Source organism: Rosa chinensis, chromosome 6 (genome assembly GCF_002994745.2).
Source record: "Rosa chinensis cultivar Old Blush chromosome 6, RchiOBHm-V2, whole genome shotgun sequence".
Classification (NCBI taxonomy): Eukaryota; Viridiplantae; Streptophyta; class Magnoliopsida; order Rosales; family Rosaceae; genus Rosa; species Rosa chinensis.
In genome coordinates this window covers 3,364,990-3,388,170 of record NC_037093.1, presented here as the reverse complement: position 1 = coordinate 3,388,170, position 23,181 = coordinate 3,364,990, and the positions used below count along the sequence as shown (strand labels likewise).

Here is a 23,181-nt window from a genome sequence, read left to right as displayed (position 1 = left end):
TTGAGAATTTGTGTTGCCACTTGCTTTGGAGTAAATAAAGAGTCCCCATTATCAATCTGGGTAGTGTTTCAAAATTGCAAAAATCACAAAGATTTGCCGATATAATGCAGGTGTGCTTCAAAATGACTCATGAGCTATGGAGGGTGCGAGGTCCTGCACGTACCCGCTTACTCATGAGTCCCGGAGAAGACTGGAGCTTGGGAGTAGAGGGTGCGGGGTCATGCGCGTACCCGCTCACTTGTGGTACCCATACATGACTCTTGCTCAAGGTCGGAGGTTCATACCCAAACTCTTAGGGACCCTCCTTCTAGCGCCAATGTTTCTGTGTGAGAATACAGGAACCAAGTATATGAAGCATGATAGAGAGAGATAGTGACACAAGCATGTATAGTGATTCACCTTGCCCTTGAGGCAAGGCTACATCCACTTAGAGATTTCACTATGAGTGAGGCCAAGTAGCCTTTGTAGTATACAAGTGTGGGGATCATGGATCCCATCCTCCTCTAAGAAGGGGCAGACTTCCCTTTATAACTAAAGGAAGTCTCATTCTAGTTTACATTTCCGATGTGGGACATAATACACATATTTACTTCTCTTGAAGCCTTTTGGAGAGCATGGGAGGATGGCCTCTAGACGAGATACCGGTCGACCTCCATCATGGCTAGGTAGCTCGGGTATCGGTGTATCGGATGCATATTGTAGGCGGAACTAACCATGTCGTGGGACTCATCTACGAGGTCGTTGCTTATGCTTGACGGTATGTGGTATAAGTGATATCAACAGCGGTAACAATCTTCCTCAAGACTGGTACAATTATTCGAGTTGTAGTCGTATTCATCTTTCTCTGTGCACCAGTATTTTTTCGTTGCTTCATCGGTCATATCCAAACCACTAGCGATGCTCTCTGCATCAGGACCCATCGAATGCTCCATTGCTCAATTCACTGATCTATTATTGGCATAATTTTGCGTGTACTCAGCTAGGGTTGTATTTCATTGTAGTGGCGGGAGACCGAGTTCTTTGCGAACTTCATTGTGTGCTTTGAGGAAATGTCAGTTTTCAGCGGGGAACTTATTCGTCGCAAATGGAGTTTTTCGTTGTAGTTTCGTTTAGAGTTAGAGCTGGACTCTTTAGAAGCTCTTGTTATTTGTGAGAAAAGATTCTTCCAAGCCTTCGACTTTTTCTTCTTCTCAGAACTTGCATTATGTTAAGAAATTTTTGTCTTCCAAGCTATACCCTATGGCCACTTATTTTGACTATCCATCGACTTACCTATCTTATCATTCTTACCAGTCCCCGCCGGAGCCACAGTGATTAGCCTTATGTTTTCAATGTCACGATTCTTCATGCCCATTGCAAGGCTCAATCGAAGTTTCTTCGGAGAGGCTGACACCTCACTCAACCTCTTCCTTCTTTTACCAACAACTGACTCTGCGGAAGCTATTGCAATCTCCTTTAGTTCTTGTATGACTTGACAACGTGGTTTTTCCTGCATGAAGGCGCCTACAATGATGGAAGCAAGGGTTGCAGATAACCGTCATGGTACCTGTGCCTTTAAAACCGGGGTCTACCCATTAACAAAAATCCGGGCACCAGAAGAACTCGCACCAATGCAATCAGTATGATAATCCAAAATTAAAAAGTGTTCACGATCTACTCGAACTTGCGAAATCAACAATCTAATTCTAATTTCGTACAAAACCCATACATCAGAACAAAAATTCATTTGATTCATTTTGTTTTGTTTACCAGGCCTTTATATCCTAACCCCGATACTTTCAACTTTCAATAAAAGAAAATGAGAATGAAAAATCATCTCAAAAATATAACACAATTTATTCCCTTGAGGATATAACCTCATCCTTACAAACCATGCATAAATTCTCACATAAGAAAAACTTCAAAAATTTTACAACATTAAAACTTGTATTAAAAAACTGAGTGCCAAGGTGAGTTTAAATGATGAGTACAGATTCATCAAGGCCAACATCAGACTCTTTATGTACATTTAGGTAGACAATTTTTAATAACTGTTTTGATCCCTTTTTGGAGCAAAACTCATAGACCATTATTGCATATATAGTATGTTTAGTAAGGATGCTGGTCCCAATCTGTAGAAGGATCATAATTGCAGGTTACAAACATATCGCCATTTTTGCACTTCGCCCTTGCACAACCAAGTTGGGTTGTTGCCCTTGTAACTACCTGAGTGTAGTGGCGGCAACCGTCTTCCTCAGGACCGGTACATTTATTTGTGTTGTAGTCATATTCGGCTTTCTCAGTGCACCAGTACTTTGTCGCTGCTTCACCGGTCATACCCAAACCACTCGCAATGTTCTCAGCATAAGGACCATCCGAATGCTCCATTGCGCAGTCCACAGATCTTTTATTGGCATAATTTTTCGCATACTGAGCTATGGTTTTATTCCAATGCAGCGGCGGGAGACCGTGCTCTTTGCGAATCTCATTGTGTGCTTTGAGGAAGCCACTATCGTCTTCGACTGTACTTGCTAGAGGGACATAAGTAATTAGGATCAAAGCGGTGGAGCATACGGCTATTAAGTTTTGTTTGTTGAACCCCATTTTGGAAGCATATGAGAATAACTGTTGGACCAAAAGCATATATATAGTGTAGATTCATATGACTCGGTGGGACAGAGATCGTTAGAAATTAATGGTTTCTCGCCATATTTTGCGAGGAATGCGCCCATGCCATACAAGCTAGTTTTACTCATAATAGAATAGGTTGTACATTTTATGAGTTTGAGCTGGACGACTACATTGTTCAAATTTTTCTCCCCTTAAGTTAATAGTTTTCTACCATTAGTAATATACAATTATGTTCATTTGATTAGTAATAGTTTTCTGTGGAATTTGTCCTTGGGCCTGCTTTGCTACTAAGGTTGTTGCTTTAAATTAGGCCTTAACCCTAGAGGTAGTATTACTGAGGTATCTTGTTAGGTTATTGGTTTGACTCAATAACTTGGCACTTTGGGCTCATTTAATTAGTATAGATCCTAGGAGTGCCCTTTCTACATAGGAAGGTCAGGTGCTTTCAAATAAGTTACGGCGGACCTTGGTCTATAACCCTAACATTGTCATGGTTACTCTAGTTGTGGTGCTTATTTTATGGTATTATAATTTAGGTAGCTCTAAGGTTATGTACATCGCATGGCTCGATTTGGACTTAGCTCGCAAGAGTGGGTCATGTTTGTGTTGTTAGATACATTTGCTCGGAATGCTCCCATGCCATACAAGCTAGTTTTACTCATAATAGAAAATGTTATATGAGTTTGACCTGGCGATCATTAGAAATTAATGGTTTCTCGCCATATTTTGCTAGGAATGCGCCCATGCCATACAAGCTAGTTTTACTCATAATAGAAAGGGTTATACATTTTATGTGTTTGAGCTGGACGAGTACATTATTCAGATTTTTCTCTTTTTAAATTAATTATTTTCTATTATTAGTAATTTACAATTATGTGTCTCTCTTTCTAACTCACAGTGATTAGATTTTTTTTATAACTAATTGATATTTAGAGCATGTTTAAAAATGCTTGCTATTTTGAAGTTAAATTTTAGCTAAAGTAGTTAAAAAGCTATCTCGCGCAGTCACATTAAAAATACGTCTGCATCAGCTCTCTCTCTTTATTTTTGCTAATTTTGAATATATATATATATATATATATATTACTTTTTGAATGAATAATTTTTTTTTAATGTATTTATAAATTATACACAAATTTTCCTAGTTGGATCTCTAAATTTACTATTTGAACCCTCATACTTAGTACACCTCTAATTACTTTTTCGAATATTTGAAAAGCTAAGTAGACCGCCTTATTTTTACCAAAACCCCCTTGAACATGATATACAACAATATGTTACTCTACTTATCTGTATCTTCAACTACAAGAAACAAAATGAATCAAAATCACATAATATTGCTCTCTTATGAGTAAGTCTCTCCTCCACCAAAATTAATCAAAGGGTTGGTTCTCAATCTTGATGTTGCTGGAATCCCTTTAAATTTCCTAAAAGAAGGATTTTAAGGGTTTTGGTTTGAAAGGTCAAGTAATAACTATATCATAATATTCCATGAATTTAGTTTAAGGAAATTTCAAATCAGATTGTTTTGAATATAATTTTGTATTAAATGACAATTTTTAGGTAAATTATAAAACTATATTGGCAATATAAGGAAATTCTGAAGGAAAAAAAAAATTGAATGTTATAGTTGGGGAGGTAAAGAAGAGTATTTGTTTTTTATTTTTATTTCTTTGTCCTTATTTTTCTTTTCATATGACTTGGCAAACTTTATTAATAATTGAAAAAAGTTATAGGTCCAAAGATCATATTTGGAGGTCCAACTTATATAGTGTGTTTGGATGAAGGAAAAAAAAAAGAGAATTTAAATGAAAATGAAGAATTTATAATTCCTAAACATGAATTACCTTGTTTGGCATTTTAAATGTAGAAATTATAATTTTCTTTGTGGAAAAAAAATAAAAGAATTGATTGTCTGAATTCCTCACTTCAATTCCCATCAAAATATGTGTCATTTCAAATTTCCTGCAAAAGTTTATTCTTATATCTTTGTTAATTTCCAAAACAAAATACATTTTCTTTTTTAATATATTAGTATGTTTTAAACTTTCTTAATTTATTATCGGGTTAAATATTGTTTACTGCCTGAACTTTCAGGGAAAAAACAGTTTAGTCCTTACCTTTTCAATTTCACATGTTTACTCCCTCATCTCTCAATTTTGGACCAATAGGTCCAATTTGTTATTCTCCGACCAAAAATGTCTATTCTACCCTCAAATTTTTTAATTAATTAATTAATTTTTTTTTTAAAGATTTGTTTCTCTTTTGTTTTTTCTTTTTTTCTTTTTTTGATTGAGCAGATGAAGAGAGGTTTTGTGTTTCAGATTGATTTGGTCGCTTTAGAAATTTTTATTTTGAAGGAGAAGAGAGGTGGAAGAAGAAGAGATAAACAAAAAAGGAAAAAAAAAATAAATTAAGAAAAAGAAAAAAGATGAACTGAGGGTATAATAGACATTTTAATAGAGTTTTTTTACTGAATGGACCTATTGGTTCAAAATTGAGAGATGAGGGAGTAAACGTGTGAAATTGAAAAGGCAGGGACTGAACTGTTTTTTCCTTGAAAGTTTAGGGAGTAAATAGTATTTAACCCTTTATTATACATTCCAAATTCTAAAAATTTACAACCAAACAATGGAAATTGTAACTAATGAAATTTTAATTGATGGAGTTTTAGATTGGGGTGCATCTATTGCCACCCTACAATTTTCTTAGTTCACCCTACAAACATTTGAATTATTGAAATACTATATTACTCAAGTGTAAAATGACTACTAAGTACATTAATTTTCTAAAATCCAAATTTGTAAGGAAAAATAAATAAATAACCAATGAATTAAATAGAAAGATTATTTAATTTCTCATTAGATAACATTAATCTTCATCTTTTCCACCCAAATTTGCGTTTATTACTATTTTTTTGTCTTTTTGTTATCTCTTTATCATGAATTCGTTATTTAATTTACAAAATCATTAGTGTTAACTACATCAAAAATTTTGCAATACCTTTTGTGAACACTGAAAGTAAAAATTTAAAAAACGCAAGAAAAATCTCAATATCTTCTTCATTACTCATTGTTGTTGACTAACTAATATTTTGACATAGATTAAAATAGATGAACATTGAAGCAGAGAGAAAAAGTTAAAAAAATGGAAGTAAATTAGATTATGATTTTGTTAGGAAACTTTAATATATAATAGTTTTTTTATTAGTATAAATTAAATGTGAGATTATCATTAGAAAAAAATCTTTTTTAATTGGATATGTCATATAAGGATATTCTTGGAAATAGAAATGGGTTACATAAATAAATTTAATAATTGAAGTTAAAATGTAGGGTGTAATGAGCAAATAGGGTGAACAAAGAAAATGATATGGTGGAAATAGCCGCACCCTTTAGATTCCATCATTTTAAAATTTCTCAAGAATTTAAAATTTTCTCATCCAAATGCAGCGATAAGGAATTTTTTAATGAGTGCTGCTATTCATACTTCCAAAATTGTTATTTGGACCTGCTAATTTTCTCATGTAATAGTTGACTTTGTCATCACATTTGAAATGACTAATAAGGATACAATGAACTAAAAAAAAAATCCTCTACTTGTTCGATAATAAAACCAACGTAACCCACTACACAATTCCGTCTTTATGCCATTGTTATAGATAATGTGTTTTCTTTTCTATCAAAAGATTAGTGAAAACCTACCACCCCAACCACCATTACATCATAGGCTTCAATTATATACACTGTGTGTGGAGAGAAGTTAAAAGTAGTGGAAAAACTTCTCGTACAACTACCACATTTTCTACTTTTTTTTTATTCTTTTGTTTTCTATTTTTCAATTTACTATATTATCCTTATTAATTAATTATATTTCTGTTTAAGGAAAACCAAAATTGGGAGAGAATTAAGTCGTTCTTTCATTGATAATAGGGGCCTCTTTATATAGAGGATTACAAGACATAGAATCAGAGTTGTACAAAGAAAGATAATCGTACAATTAATCGGACAACTATGAATATCTCCAAGAATATCTCTAATTCTAAACCCTATTACAACTAGGTCAAGTAAGCTAGAGTTTGGGTCAGACACATATTCTGGATTTACTTGAACACTCCTCCTTGTGTCGCCCAAATGTGGTGTGCCTCTGGTTGCCTCATTAAAAACCTTGCTGAGTAACAAAAACCCTGTGGGACAAAAATAACTTTGGTCGAAGGGGAAAAAGAGCACAACACACCTTTCATGTTTCGAGACCATACATGTAGACATCTCCCCCTGATGTCTGCATCTCCCCCTGATGAATACAGTCATGGGAGTTCTGATAACTTCCTCAAATGATACTACCAACATGTTTCTCGAAAGTGGAATTTAGGCACTGACTTAGTGAGCAAGCCTGCCGCACTGTCCTCAAATTGAACCTAGTTCACTTTGATCTTAAGGAGAGTCTATTGTTTGCTGATTATACTTGGTGTTGTTGCTTTTGCTATAGCCTTGCTTCATTTATTCAAAACAAGTAACATTATTCTATATGCTCGTAGGCTCATCTGTAGTAGACTTCAAACCACAATTGTTCTAACATGCGTAACTATGGATCCAATCCATATACATTCACAAACCACTTCGTGAAGAGCAATAATCTCTACATTGTTCGAAGATATAGCGATTAGGGTCTATTTTGTAGACCTCCAAGATATCGTGGTCTTACCCATGGTAAACACTTAACCAATTTGGGAATGACCTTTGTGTGGGTCAGAGAGATACCTAACATCAGCAAAACCTTCCAAAACACATGTCATTTTGGGATGGGGATAGTGGACGTAGGCCAGTGTTGGTGACGTTCCTGGTGTGTGATGGGTCTGAATCCATCATCTCTCTGTAGGGATAGAACAAGCCCATATCAATCGTACATCTCAAGTACCAAAAAATATCTTTTTCCACTAATCCAATGGCGTCACGTTGGCACATAGCTATACCTGGCTAGCTTGTTCACAACATATGAGATGTCCGGTCTTGTGCATTGGGGTAAGTACAATAATGCGCCTATTGTACTTAAGTAAGGCACTTCTGCCTCTAGCACATCTTCGTCATCATCCTTCAGACGAAGAGGATCCTTTTCAGGATTAAGACTACGGACGATCATGAGGGTGCTTGAAGACTTGATCTTGTCAAAATGCCTAAGCATCTATCAACACAGTGCTCAAGTTCCAAACCGAGACATAATCGTGTTCTCCCAAAATCCTTCATCTCAAACTCGGATTTCAAGTGTTCAGTGGTTTTCCTTAACTCTTTAAGGGCTTCCAATGAAGATCATGTCCAACATGAACCGCGATAGAATCCGAAACTTGTTATGGAAACGCGCAGGCATATCTCTTCCCAATCAAGTAGTCACTTTAGTGAGCGTTTCAACCTTATTATAAATGTGCTCCGTGGTCTAGAGCCACTTGACTTGGGTAAATGAAGTTCACCATGAACCTTCATGTATATTCCGTATCTAGATCCCCATAGAGATACGTAGTGACCACATTTCTAAACTGCATGGTCAGTTATTCAGAAACTACCAAACTGACAGGGTAGTGGAGTGCAATAACATCCATTATGAGAGAATATGTCTCATCGTGGTCAATTCCAGGGCATTTTGTGAGAAGCCTTGCGCCATAAGGGGAGATTACCATATCTTTTTCTCATCATGCTTTCTAATGAAGACCCATTAGTCAATAGGTTTTATGTTAGGAAGTGTTGACATCGCTAGCTCAAAAACCTTCCTCTTCATTACAGAATCCAACTTAACCTGGATCGCATCTTTCCATTTAGGCCAAATCTCTCTATGTTGGCATTCATTCATCAATGGAGTGTGGTTCGATATCATCAGACTCAATAAACTCATGTGCAACGAAATGTGTGACTACATCATCAATTATGATGGAGTTTCTATCCCACGTCTCATGTACACTAGTGTAATTTTCAAATAGCTCTATATTCTTAGGAATAGGTTCTGACGTTGAGGCGTCCCCTAACAATAACCATAATCCGGAAGATTCTCATGAGACGGATTTTGAGTGTCGATGATCCAAGGATTGTGTTGTGCCAAAGTATCATTCGAACCCACGGGCCTCCCACGCATCCTAGCTGAGGCTATGGCCTGTAACTCCAGAGTACCACTCTCTTTGGCGTTGGCGCCATGCTTTCCTCCATACAGACGTCCTTCTTTGCAGGCATATTTGCAACAGATGTGTGATCTCGTCACTTTAACAAGGATCGAGATGAGACATAGTGAGGACAGGCCACGACAATTCCTATCGTTCCTGCTGCACATTCATGTTCTTACCTCCCCTTAATGACGGGAAGATTGTCTCATCAAAGTGACAACTTGCAAATCTAGTGGTAAAAAGATCGTCTTGGAAGGGCATTAAGTGGCAGATGATTGTTGGAGTCTCAAATCCAACGTAGTTGCCCATTCGTTTGTAAGGACCCATCATAGTGCGCTGTGGCGGCTCAATTGGCACATAAATGACTTACCTAAATGTGCGTTAGTACGAAATACTTGTATCTAGTCACTAACTGTAACGCAGAGATATTTTGAGTGGCGGTGGGTCATAGATAATTAGCATAGATGCATGCAATATTGCATCACCCCAAGCGGATAGAAGGAGATTAGTGTGCATTAACAATATCCGGGCTATCATCGTAGTAGTTTTCGCGAGACCATTTGGGTATGTACATGACAATATGATGTCTAACATCAATCCCTAATGCAATAACCATCGAAAGTCTTCGATGTAAACTCTCTAGCATTGTCAAGTCCAATTGACGGAATAGGATGATCCGAGAAGTGAGCCCGTTGTCATATGATATGTGCTACGAGTGTAGTATACGCAGCATTTACAAATGGACAATGGCACAACACGTGACCAACATATTTGCGTGTCAACCAACATCATGAGATATTTAAACGTCCGCAAGTTGGTTGAATCAGTCCACAGAATCCCCACGGACTCTATGTAAGAACAGAATGAGTATTTTCATATCCTTTGCATAGGATAGTCTCAGTCCTAATTTCCCTAAGGAACGGGCTTTGTAAAACGAGCGACAGACTTTAGAAACAACCAATAAGGATTTTGGTTAGGTTTGAGCGTCTGAAATGCTAATTGAAGCAAAGTTGGTGATTTAAGCATTACATAAGGCACCATCACTATTATGGACGCCATCCATGGCGTCATGGATAGTGACTGTGCCAGCCCTAGGCTGGTGGTGGATGGCAGCGGCGGTCACACTTAGTCTAGGAATCAACTTTTGATTCATGCTTCGTTTCGCTCGAAAGAATAGATGTCTGTGTGAATTCTTTAGTAGACGGATCATCATATCATGACTAGGATGACCTATCCTGTCGTGACAAAGCCAATATGTGTCTAAATCCAAGAGATCTTCTCTGATAACTTTATTGAATTTACTAGCTCGAATAGTGACATAGAGTTCACTAGATAGACACATAAACTTTTCTAAAATGCACCTTTGTTCGCAATCGTTAGAGGTATTGCAAAGGAACGCATTTTCGTTCTCTACATGCATTTTTGCATGGAATCCGTTGGCTATTAATATGTGTGATTTGCCCTAGGAGCGTAGAGAGTTTTTGCGACAGTAATCAGGGTGCCTTTTGGCAAGGGGAACTTGGACTATTCCATGTCCTTGAATTAATACTGATGGCCCAGCCATCGTAGTCACAAACTAATATGCTCAGAATCAAAATAGAGTCATAATGAAAAGAACTCGAAATTTTATTCGTAAGCCAATGGTGTACATAATTGTCTCTTAACCATTCAGAGAGTCTAATCCATGCTTGCTAATGCAAAACAAAGGTAGTCGTTTGACTTCTTTCAGTAACTCCAAAGTAAATATGACCAGGTGAGTAGAGAGATGTAGATGGAGCAAAGCTTGCTTAAGTACCACTTATCTCAAAACCTTCCTAGACATCATTCTCATTTTGGATGAGCATATGTGAAGAAAAACTAAACCAATGGCATTTACTACAAAAGTATATGGCAATTGCCTATTACATCTCTTGGAAATATAAAGACTTAAACAGAATTGGTGATCTATATATTGATCCCAGTCTTCAATCCTTCAATCTAGATCATCTTCTTGATCTTCTTATTCCACATAATGAGCTTCTCTTGCTTCACAATATGCTTTGTAGGCGGGGATAATTTCTTCACGAGCTCTACAAATGTGTGCCCAATGACCAGATACTCCACATCAAGAACATACATCTCTTTGCTCAGACTGCATTGATGGAGGAGCTTTGAAAGCGTCATTTAGATGGCTCTTAGTGTTGGTGGGGCCACCAACATGGCCAGAGGCGTTGCCTCCCTCTCTCTTTCCACGTTTACCCTTGCGGTTCCATGTTCGCCTATTTCGGCAGTTACCTTCCCATGTAGAGCGATTATATGGATGAAAATGTACAGATGTATCCCTAAGATTAGGGTTTTGCTCTTGCCGCCCTCTCTTAGGAGCGTGACTATAATTGGAATCTAGAAAATGCTCTGTTTCCACAGATCTTCAATTATAGTTCTTCACAAGGATGTTGTCATGCTTTTCAGTGACATTTATAGCTCCAATGAGCTCATGACACCTTGTGATTCGTTTTGCAGTAACATTGATTCGATAGTTCTTAGCAACCATCAATGCAGAGATGGGGAAGGTAGAGAGAGTCTTCTCAATCAACATCGCATCTGTGATCTCTTTACCACATAATTCCATTAAGGATTTAATGAGAACTGCTTCTGAGTTGTAGTCAAGAACTGACTTGAAATCACAGAAGTGGAGGCTATCCCATCTCACTTCTAGGTCAGGAAGCAGGGAGTCACGGACGTTGCCAAATCTTTCTTCGAGTGAGACCCACAGCCTTCTGGGGTCTTCTTCATTCATACACTCGTAATGGAGAGAATCATCCATATTTGCCTCTAAGGCTGCTCTATTTGCTTCCAAAGCTTGAGCTTGCTCAACAGTTAGCACATCCTGGCTAGGCTTGAGAATCATATTCAGGATTCCATCAGCCTTGAGATGCTGGCAGATATCACAAACCCACCTGTGATATCCAGAGCCAGTTGTTCCCAAAGGAGCAAAGTCCAATTTGTTCAGGTTACTCATCGTGAAAGAGAACAAGAAGAAGGGTTAGTTTCCGAGCGGAAAAAGCTACCACGAAAACATATAAAATTTCTGAGCGCGTAATCGCTCCCAAGAAATTAGGGATTTCTTAGCGTAATCACTTCCAAGAAATTTAATTCCAAGAGGTATTGGATTAGATCGAAATAATGACGTAAGTGGTCAATCATAAATTCTCTACAAACTCTAAGTTTGGAGATCTCGACAAGCTCCAAGTTTTGAGTGAGCACGAACCCCCACAATTTGGCTAAATTAGGTCTCCCCCTATGATGAAGAAACCCGGGGGGGGGGGAATATGGGAGTTTGCAAGTCCCCAAGAAAAAGAAGAGAAATTGAATAAAAACTAAAAAAATTAACTTATTCATAGTGTTTTAGATACAATTACATGCATTGAAATGTGTGTAATTACACCCCCACACTTGAAACATTTCTTGTCCTCAGGCAAACTAAATGAAATCTAATCCGAAAATCTACTAACTCACAAACATAAAGGAAGTGTAGTATTAGCCTTCCCAACCATAACCCTCGGATAACTAATTATGTATATGACAATGAAATAGACATAAACACAACATAATATTTTTGAAGTTGTAATGCAATTAAGATGCACATGTAACAGATGCTCAAGTATATGCATGTGTCACATCAATCCACCATAATCAAATAGACATATAGAAGACCCAACATAACCCACTAAACTCACAAGTGTTTAGGGACTATATGTGTTCCACTCAAAAGTAATTTCGTAACACACGTCGTCATATGCTTGCTCTTCGATCTCATCTCCACTAGGTATCTCACAACATTTAAGATCAAGAGGTCTTTTATTTGGTTATAATGGGGCTAAAGGCATGTGGCTAATGGAAATGAAGGATAAGGAAATACAAAGTCTATAGAAATCGGTTAAGCAACTCTCTCTTGTAGAGATTTAAGACTTTTTCTTTCGAATGATAAGTCGCTCACTCTAAAATCCAATATACAACTCACACTAAACTATATACAATACTTTACTTTCTTTCTATTTTTAGATTTTCTTCTATTTGACTTTCTCTTTCTTTTTTCCACCCTTTTTCTTTTTTTTTCTTTTCTTTTCAAACTACTCTTTCTTTCTTTTTATTTTTTTTGAAACTTTCCTTTCTAAACAAAATCGCTCACCCTCACACTTATTCTTTTGTAACCTCACACTTTTGACTTTTCTTTTTCTTTTGAAGCACTCAAACATAAAGTCATTCTCTCGAATCGCTTCACCAACTACCATGGAAGGGTAGGATAAGAGTGTTTAGGCTAGGTAGGGATTTGTGGTGCTAATGAACAAAAATGCTAAATATATAAATAGGCTCAAAGTGGTAATCTAGTGGTAAATATCTTTGGGCATATGTTTATTTGGCCATGGTGGTATTAAGCCCTATGCCTCCTTCCTTTCTATCCTGTCGTAAGCTAATATATAGCCTCGAGAGGTCTCAAGCAAGTTCTAAATACGCAATGTCATGAAATTGTACACACGTGAAAGAAAAAGTGAATGAATAATGCATATACTATATTAGGCTCAAAAGCTCACAAATAAGGCATGCAAGTTAATCAAATCACCTATATACTTCTCTAATTATGAGGAACCAACCTAACCTTGGGCTGTGTGTGCATATATAGTCAAGCATAGATCACATATACACTCAATTACAAAATAAATTCAAAGTCCTAGATCATGCTTAATCTATTCACAATCACAACAAGCTAAGTCCATGTCTCGTCATTGGGATTGGAAAAGGCATTAACCACTAAATTCAAATTACAAAAAGTTATTTATTTTTTTTTTGAAAGAAATAAAAATAGGGCACCTGAGCCCTCACCCCCACACTTAAAACCAACATTGTCCTTAATATTGTAAAGTGAGCTCAAAAGCTAAAACCCGTGTTGGATTTAGGTATGAGAGTGAAGTTCAAGCGAAAGCACAAAAATTAACTATGAAAATGAAAATCTAAATGCGGAGTAAAGTTATGGAAAATCCCCTTTGGCGATCATGTTCACGACCTTTGGAGAAGACTAATATAAGACACCATCCTCGTATGCTCTAGAATAGCTCAAGGTGCTCATAAAAAGATCGACTCCATTTTGAACAAAGAATGTCCTAGAGCAATGCGTCACACAATAGGCAAGGAATAAGGGCAAGGGTTATCCATTAAGCTTATAGCCTTGAGCCCATCCATCCACGACCCCAAAATTGTCCTCCATGACCTCCGTATAAGAATTGTAGCTCAAAATGTCTCTTCATTCTCCGAACTTCAACCACCTCCCAAAAACATGACTAGATAGCCTTATTGATGCAAAATGAACAAGAATAAACATCACAAGTTGCCCCCCTAGTGAGCGCTTTGTTTAAGGACTTCATTGCCGATCCATATGTTAAGACAGTGAGTCAAGGAATATCTTGGAGGGTGATCTCCTCCTCTTGAACGTCAAATGTGGTGTTGAAGTAGGGTTTCAATCGATGCCCATTTACTTTGAAGGGTTCCCCACCATGAAAATTCTTGATTGTGATAGCACCATGAGGGGAAACTTCAACTACCTCAAAAGGTCTGCTCCACCTAGATCTCAACTTCCTAGAAAATAACTTGAGCCTAGAATTGTATAGGAGAACCTTTTGCTCTGGAAGAAATGTCTTCTTCACCAATTTTCATCATGTAATCATATGCCTCTTCCCGGATCTCCTCCAACTCACAAATATCAAGCTTCCGCTTTTCACCACTTGCTTCCAAATCAAAATTCAAAAATTTGATAGCCCACATAGCTTTGTGCTCTGGCTCGACGGGAAGTTAACACTATAGGAGCACAAAGTGTGATGATTTTAATATGTATTTTCCCTCATTTGGCTAAGTTATTCTCTTAAAATTACTAACTCTAACATAATTTCTGTTTTTAGGTACTTCAAGGTCGAAAATGGAGAAAAGAGGCGAAAAAGAGCAAAAATGAGCGTAAATGAAGGATAAGTCATTTTAGAAACTTTCCTCTTTCATTTTAGGAAATATTTTCTATTTTGTTTTAGGGAACTTTCTTCCTTTGAACTTTCCTATTTCTGATTTTCCTATTTTGAAAAGAGAATTTAGGAGTCCATTTCATTGAGTATTCTTGAGTGATGAAATCAAGAAAACTTGAAGGAGAAGAAAACTTACATAAATAAGGAGGAATTCAAGGAGTTTTATTCACATAAAAAATTCTCCTTATTTCGTGGAGATAAAAGGGGAGTGTTTATATTTAATATTTATCTTAATTAACTTATTTCCTATTGGCTATAGACTCTAATTAATTTCTGATTTTCCTTTATTATAGGAGTTCGTTGTGTGCACAACTCTTGGAAGATGAAATTAATGCAATTCAAAGGAGGGAAAGGTGGAGTTTGCCGTGCAAAATTCTAGGGAATTTAAGAGGATATGTCATGTACTCCTTATGGAATAAAATCAGAAAATACTAGAGATGAATAAGGGATGTATTTGATCACTATTCAAGGGAAAGAGAAGGAGCATTGCAAGATTAACTCTAGAGATATCCAAGGAATATACCATCAGTCATTAAGGGAAAAAGAGATCAGAAAATTCAAGACTTTGTCATGACAAAATCAAAGAAACTTGGAGGAGAATTCACCTCTAGATGAATGGCCGAGTTCTCATTACAAGAGAGGAAGATTCCTCTATAAATAGCAGTAATTCTTGAAGCCAAAAGCATCACTTCTTGATGCAAAACTCAGTTCATTAGCCAAGCTCTCTTCTCTCCAAAACCCCCTCCGAAAATTCAGAAAAAGCCTTGTCGTCAAGAGCTTTAGGATTTCTCCAAGGCTGTTTGTGTTCTTGAAGGCCTAGCTGTGTGTTCTCTTGACGTTCTCCAAGTTTCCTTGTAGATCAAAAAGTGTAACCTATGGCCCTTCTTTCTGTTTTTGTACTCTTTAGTATTGAATTTCAGATTTTGATTATGCACTTTGTTATTGGAGTTGGATTTTTGTTAAGAACGAGTTTATGTTAGTAATTTTCAGATTCGTTTCTTTATGTTCTTGAGTTGTTTATGATATCTTTACAATCTGATTTTGTGCCATCCTTTTTATGTCTTTAAGCATATGATTTTGGTTGAACAATGATATTAATCTGCAGGTTAATAAAGCCAAATTTGTGTTCTAATTCACCTAATCATTTTAGGGCAAAAATTAAAGTGGTAACGACTATGAAAATGGTCGAGATTATATGCTACATGTTTCGTACGTTTGTAACTTTTTATGGATGCATACATGTATGAATTCATAATTCTAATTGCAATTAATGATTCATATTCAACGTTGACCGATGCTCTTCATTATTAACGTAACATTTTATATGAAATATTTTAAGTTATGGACTTTTCCTAACTTAGAAGATTAAAATGAAGAATTAAAGCAGTACTCGATCTCTTTAGACTTGTACTTCGAGTTCATTTCTGATATTTAGTGTTGACACGATTTGATGTTGTATAGATGGAAACAACTCGTTGCATGTTGATATGGTCTGAAAATTTTGATTTGAGTGTGAAGAAGTCGATTGCATGTATATAATTATCTCTTTGTTTTTTCTCATAGGAACTTAGAAACTAAAAGTTGAATCCCCCCTTTTTTATGGCGTGTTTCTTGCGTAAATTTGTAGATAAATACTTGTTAATACTTGTTTTAATAATTACTACTTTAAATTGACACATCTTTGCAGGAGTACCCTCAATCCTCGGTTAGAACGATTGTGATGCGCTGGAAATTCGTATTTATTTTCTGAGGAATTTCTGGAATCTAAATTATGGTTGTTGGACGGTTTCGTGGCTCGTGGACGGAGCAGAAGTGTTTCGGACAAATTAATTATTTGAAAAGTATGACTTTGGGGGGGGGTTCAAGGTTGAATTTTGATACGTTGAGATTCTCCAAAAACTTCCTTCACGAAAGTTGTAGAGCGCGTCGATACGAGTTCGTGGACATGTGGAACGCGGAAATCAGAGTTCGTATGAGAAAGTTATGGCCATTGGAAGGAATTTCCATTTTGGTATAAATAGAAGTTTCTCCTTCGGGAAACTTACTATTTTCATTTGTTTCCTTTTCCGGAAACCATTCCTTTCTCTCTATTCTCTCTCGGCTGCACCTTCAGAATCGAAATTATCCGGCTGACCCGACCAGAACCCGGACGATCCGACTCGACTTTTCCGGCGAGCTCCGGCCATCTCCGGCGACGAGACTTTCCAGATCAGTTCGTCTCCTCCGTCTGGTCGTCCCTGTGGTGTCCTCTAGCACTGATTCTCGGTGGTGGTAGAAGGAGGAGCAGTTGGACGATTTCGGACCCGATCGGAAATCCTTGTTCCGATGTCGGCGAGGCTTCAAGTCTTCTTGGTTGAGCTCAGAGCAGCCTCCTTGATGGATCCTTGGTGGTTGTTTGGATCGATTCACGTGAAACTTTGATCAACTCGGATAGGATTACTGTTCACGGCTTGTGAGGTAATTTTCAACCCTTTATGCTTGTTTTCTGACTTCGAGCTAGTTAGGAAAGTTCACAAGCATGCTTAGATGAAGAACTTTGATATTGGGAGTTTTGTGAACTATTGAGTTTTGGCCGGCGACGGTGCGCCACAGCCTGTGGCGGCGTTCCGGCTGTGTTCCGGCCACTTAAGGAACTATTTTTGGTATTATATATGTTCTACTCGGTGATACGAGCGTTTCGATATATAATTTGGAAATTTTGGAGTTCGTATGGAATTGTTATGATTTTTGCAGTTTCATATCGATCGATTTATTCGATCCGTGAGGATTCGAGCGTCCGATCGACTTATGGTTCGGTCACATCGATCGTGGACGTATTCCGAAGACTTTGGGAGGTCTCGGATGTGGTTTTGCCTCGATTGGCACCACTTTGGGGATTTTAGTTCAAAACAGGGGTTTCGAACTAAAATCAAATGTGAATCATCACTAAGTTGGAACCGTATGTGATTAGGTACTTGACGAAGTTTTCTGGACGGTTATTTTGTGGATTGCAGCTTGGTGCTTTATTGAAGACGCAGCGGGATTTCGAGGTGAGTAATCTCACGAAGTTCATTCACGAACGGGTTGACCTTATTGTTTTGAGAGTTATTTAGTTAACTGCAAACTATAGTTGGTATTAGTGGCCTTCCTGAGTGAATGATCACTTATATATATATTTACGTGGAATATGTATATTCTTGTGGGTTGATGAGTGAATTGAAGTAATAGGTATTGATGGGTTTCATTCTATTGTTTTGGGGCTTGACTTTTCGGGAAACATTGTGTGGGAATTGGGAATTTCTATTGTTTTGAAAAGTGTCAAGATTTGGTGTGAGTTTCTTTGATGTGATTTGAACGTTTTGATCTAACTACCGGGGGTCGGAAGATCTGAGAGTCACAGGTTGTGATTTCTCCTTTTGGTTTGAGTTAATGTTTTGATTTGACGACCGGGGAGGTCTGATGATTGGAGGTCACGGGGTGACATCTCCTTTTGTGTGAGTTGAGTAACTTTTGGGTCCTGAGTGACCATTTTGAAAGGTTTTGATCTGACGACCGGGGAGGTCTGAGGATTTCGGGTTGCTGGGAGTAACCTCAGGCATATATATCGGGACTTCACGTCTTTGGCCGGGTTTGTGGATACGATCAGTTAGAGCTCTAGTCTGTTGCTATAGTACATCATGGGGGGTAGCGGGGAGCTATCTGATGCTCATGAGTACGTGTTTTTAAAAGGGAGTTTCGGGGATTCTTTCTTTTAAATGTCCTGGGAGGACTTGTTTATCATATTTAATTGTCAGAGTTTCAATTATTATGATTTTGTCACGGGTTGACGTGTTGATTTGGGAATGTGTTTTAAAAGGGAGTTTCGGGGATTCTTTCTTTTAAATGTCCTGGGAGGACTTGTTTATCATATTTAATTGTCAGAGTTTCAATTATTATGATTTTGTCACGGGGTGACTTGTGTTGATTTGGGAATGTGTTTTAAAAGGGAGTTTCGGGGCTTCTTTCTTTTAAATGTCCTGGGAGGACTTGTTTATCATATTTAATTGTCAGAGTTTCAATTTATATGATTTGGTCACGGTGTGACCTTTATTGTTTCTTTTGGGAAAAGAATGTACTATTTTGGGAAAACATGGTGTGTGTCTCTTTTTACGAGTTGATGGGTTTCCTCGTTGGGCGAGTTGTGCATGTGTGGTTTTGAGTTACTCATATAGGCTTGCAAAAACTTACCGGGTTTGTTGTGTGGCAACCCGGTACACCATTCAAACGGTGTAGGGGTTAATCCTGCAGGTCAGGGTAATCGTGGCTGAAACCGAGGTAGCGAGCTAGCAGCTTTACGGTAGGAAGCCAATTTTGTGACTTTACCGTTATTTGGACTTCCGTTGTAGTGAGCTCTGAGGAGCATTTACGTTTTATCTTGTTGTTGACAATTTAATTCGTAAGCTTGTGTAATATATAACTCTTTGGAGTGAGTGTATATTAACTTTGAGGGTTCAGGGCATCAATATGTGTGTAAGTTTAAGGGAAAAAGTTTCTAGGTAATTTGTATTGATGATTGAACGTTCACGCATATATAATTATGGGGTTATATATCGATTTTCATGTGTGTAAAATCAAGAGCGTGACAACGATCCCTACTTGCTTATATACTAACGAATGACAACAGGGTTTTAAATTGAGCGCCTATTTTGGCGACATCAATTTTTGGCGCCTTTGTCGGGGATTGAAAAATCTTCTTGTTTATTGCGTAAATAAATGTTTATATATATATATATAATATACTTTTAAAATTGTTTTATTTGTTCTTGTAATTTGTGAATGATAGTGGTGGACAAGCGTAAGAGTTTTGTGAACAAGCGTTAGAGTTTTGATTGTGAGTCAGAAACCATAATGAAATAGGTGAAGGACTTGATTACACGCATTTTTATGCGCGTAATTATGTTCTAAACACTAAAATTAAGCTAATATCCAAAGTAATTATTATGTAATTAATACATTTTTATTTATATTCTAGTAAATAAGTGGAGTTGTGGATTTCGGAAGAAGTTGTGCGAAATTGGAGCAAAATGGGATTTCTGACTAAAGGACGAAAAGTCAACCGTAGTCAACGTCAACGAGAAAGCGGAACCTGATGATCCGAAAATAGTGTGTGCAATTATATCTTGATGGGAAGAAGTAAAGAAAAAAAAAACAAAATAATAATAAAAAGGTATATATATATAGAAAGAAGTTGCAGTTAAGGTTTGTTTTAATTAAACTTTGGTTTAATTAAACTAAAGTTTAATTATGTGGGAGCTGCATGCACGTGCCATGCATCATCAGCCACCATTTTCTTTCTTTCTTCACCGCACCAATCAAGTTCTGACACCTCATCCATCACCTAATTTCATTTGCTCTCAGACCAGCCACACATGATTAGAGCCTATGACTGTTCTCTCTCTTACCAAGACCGAGACCCTTAGAGACCCAATTATAAAAATCCTATTATTCGCACCCTACAGAGGATAGCCGCACACCACCACACTTCCATCTTTCCCATTCTCTCGTCCACCACCCACTTCACCTCACACTCTCTCCTTTTCTTTTCTTCATTTTTAATTTCATCTTTTGGGATTTGATACTCAAGACTTCAAGGGAATTATCATTGTGAGGGTGATTTTTGTGTTTTGGACTTTCGGCAGCAAAACCCTCTTGATTAAGCGAGACTAGGCCCAAAATCGATCAAAGGTTAGACCTGAGAACAACTTTGTTGTGACCAGCTTGATGTAACAGCAGCTACTTGGCTTGACGATAACGGCAGCTATTTGGCTTGATGATAACAGCAGCGATTAGACTAGATTTCATAAGAACACGACTTATAGGCGGGCATGGTGTGGGAGCTAGATGCATGAGAGTTTAGCAGAGAGGGAGAATTCCAGCAGTAACATGATTTCTGGATTTTGGGTTAAGGTTGGTTGGGAAGAATTGATGGCTAGGGATTCAGAGACAAAGCTTGATCTCTTGCTTGATGTTTCTGGGCTGTTGTGGCTTGGTTTCCTACAGCAACGAACTCGCCCTTTATAGCGGTGATAGACGGGGAGGATTTGCGCCAAGAACCAGAGGTTTTGAAAGGGTATTCTTAGTTTTGATGGGATCATTCTAAAACCTTCAGCTTTTGTTTTCCCCATGAAATCAAAAGAGTGAAAGCTTGCTTTGGCCATGTGGGTAAAGACCGGTGGCGCAGGTATAGGACGGCGATGGGGATCCCAGATTTCGTGCTGCCGTGATTTTTGAGAGATCAAAATCCCTTGATTTGTGCTATTGTAAATTGTGATCACAAATACCTAAGGATTATTGGAAATTGAGGCAGGATTTCGGAGGATGAGAGTTGGGAAGCTTTTGTATAGACTTGGGGTTCTTACCAGAAAAGGATGGAGTAGTAATCCCAGCAACAACTTGATGGAACAACGTTCCTGATTTGGGGAAGACGACTCCAACGTCTTTTTGGGCTACGGGTTCTAGTGTAGTGGACTTTGGGTAGGGAATGACTCTAGTGGGCTCTAAGTCTTGTTGGGCTTGCTTTCATCTCTCTACTAGCCCTTGTTAAGATTTTGGTCCATCAAGCATGAATTTTGGTTCCCAAGTCCAAAATTATCGATGGGCCTTATCGTAACAATGGGCCTCACAAGATCCGTTACCTTCCACACCACACCCTTCCGTATAAGCCCCAAACGTAGCTTGGGTCTACGCGTATTGCATGGTAAATAAGCGTGTTAGCTCCTTTAAAAATGCATATCAATCGTTTGAGAATTTGGGCTTCTCGTATCGCTTGCTAAATAGAGAGCTTCCTTTTGACGTGAAATGGGCTTGCTTGAAGGGCCAATTAGGTTACGAGGTTGATGACTTGTTCTTCTTCACGTGTCACTTATTAAATTTGAACTCGTGGAAATTTGGGTGTCAACATTAGCCCCCTTGATTATGTAGGTCGTGTGACCGTGTTACGGGCTACATAATCAAAGAATCCGGAGACTTACCGCGTGATTATACATAACCGCTATATTTTTTTTTTTTTTTTTTTTTTTAGAAGTTGCATCGGCCTGGGCATCTTACTGAGATGATTTATCAAGCCTCCCGCGTGACAACAGATTCTCGTCATCATTGGACTCCTAATTAGAAGAGAGGAGTCCCACTTTTCAATTACTTTCCTTCTAGGAAAATGGCATTGGCGTGTAAAGTCCTTTTCTTTTCTCTTTTTCTTCTTCCATATTTTGATTTGCTCGAGACATCTTCCTTCTCAAGTGTCAGACTCTCGTTTTGAGGAGAGAAATCAAATTTCTTTGGCTTGAATGTCCCTATTCTCACGCTCTTACATCGGGTTAGTTACAGGGCCGATTCGCGACTTCTTCCGTGCTCGGTAGGCTTGTCAAATTGCTTTCTCTTTTGCCTGAGGTAATCATCTCCGTCCTCTATTATCTCTGTCTCCCCCTTCTTCTTTTTTTGATTCTGTATCCGCTGTAATTGATTATTGCGTTAGCTATATGATTCGTTGCATATCGAGTGCTGGGTACCAGTTCTACTTCTGTATTTGATTGTCGCTTCAGCTATTTGATTTGTTGCCGTGACTGATTCATTGCATATCGCGTGCTATGCTCTCTCGGGTTATCAGTTCTACTGCCATAACTGCTCATCGTTTCAGCTATACTGATCCCTTGTCGTGATTGGCCTGCTGCTGTAATCAATTTTGCTGCGGTGATTGATTTGCTATCATGTGTTTTGAAAGGTACATAGCCCATGAGTATTTTCTTCTCATTCCCTAGTCTCATAACACATCCCGATTTGCTTTTCTTCTTTTACTGTCGTGACAACAATGGGGTTGGTACACCAAAGTATCGTTGGCTATGTAAATTGTGTTTTTTCTTGGCTTGGCTTGGCTATATGCACTCAAAAGTCTTGGTTTTTGATTAGTTCTCTGCCTGATGTGTAATAATAGATTAATTCAGTATGAATGGCTCGATCTTTTGCTTTATGCATGGAGTTCTTTTTTTTATTTTTTATTTTTTATTGCTGTGATTGCGATTAAACATGATGGAGCTTGTTGTTTCTTTGCTTGGTTCATCATGTAAGATGTGTTTATTAGCTTGGTTGGGCTATGTGGATTCAATAGTTACAATTTTAGCTTAGCCCTTTGCTTGGCGTGTGATTATGAGTTGGTTGAGCATGGAGTGGCCTGGATTCCCTCTTCTTCTTTTTTGCATTATGCGTGGAGTTTTACTGCTGTGATTGCAATGGAACATGATGTAGCTTGGTATCATATAGTTTAGTTCATCATGTAAATTGCGCCTGTTAGCTGGGATTGACCATGTTGGTTTTAAGGTTTTAATTTTGCTCGGTTTCTTGCTTGGCATGTAATAGTTAACTGGTTCAACT

General features: G+C 37.8%; 1 protein-coding gene across 1 annotated transcript; it reads right to left on the bottom strand.

Annotated features, from left to right (window-relative positions):
• Positions 1 to 1,812: 1,812 nt before the first annotated feature.
• On the bottom strand, positions 1,813 to 2,590 carry LOC112170586 (pathogenesis-related protein 1). Its single transcript, XM_024307933.2, has one exon. It carries the CDS (start codon positions 2,581 to 2,583, stop codon positions 2,089 to 2,091), a length of 495 nt encoding a protein of 164 aa, XP_024163701.1. The 5' UTR covers positions 2,584 to 2,590; the 3' UTR covers positions 1,813 to 2,088.
• Between the last annotated feature and the right edge of the window lie 20,591 nt (positions 2,591 to 23,181).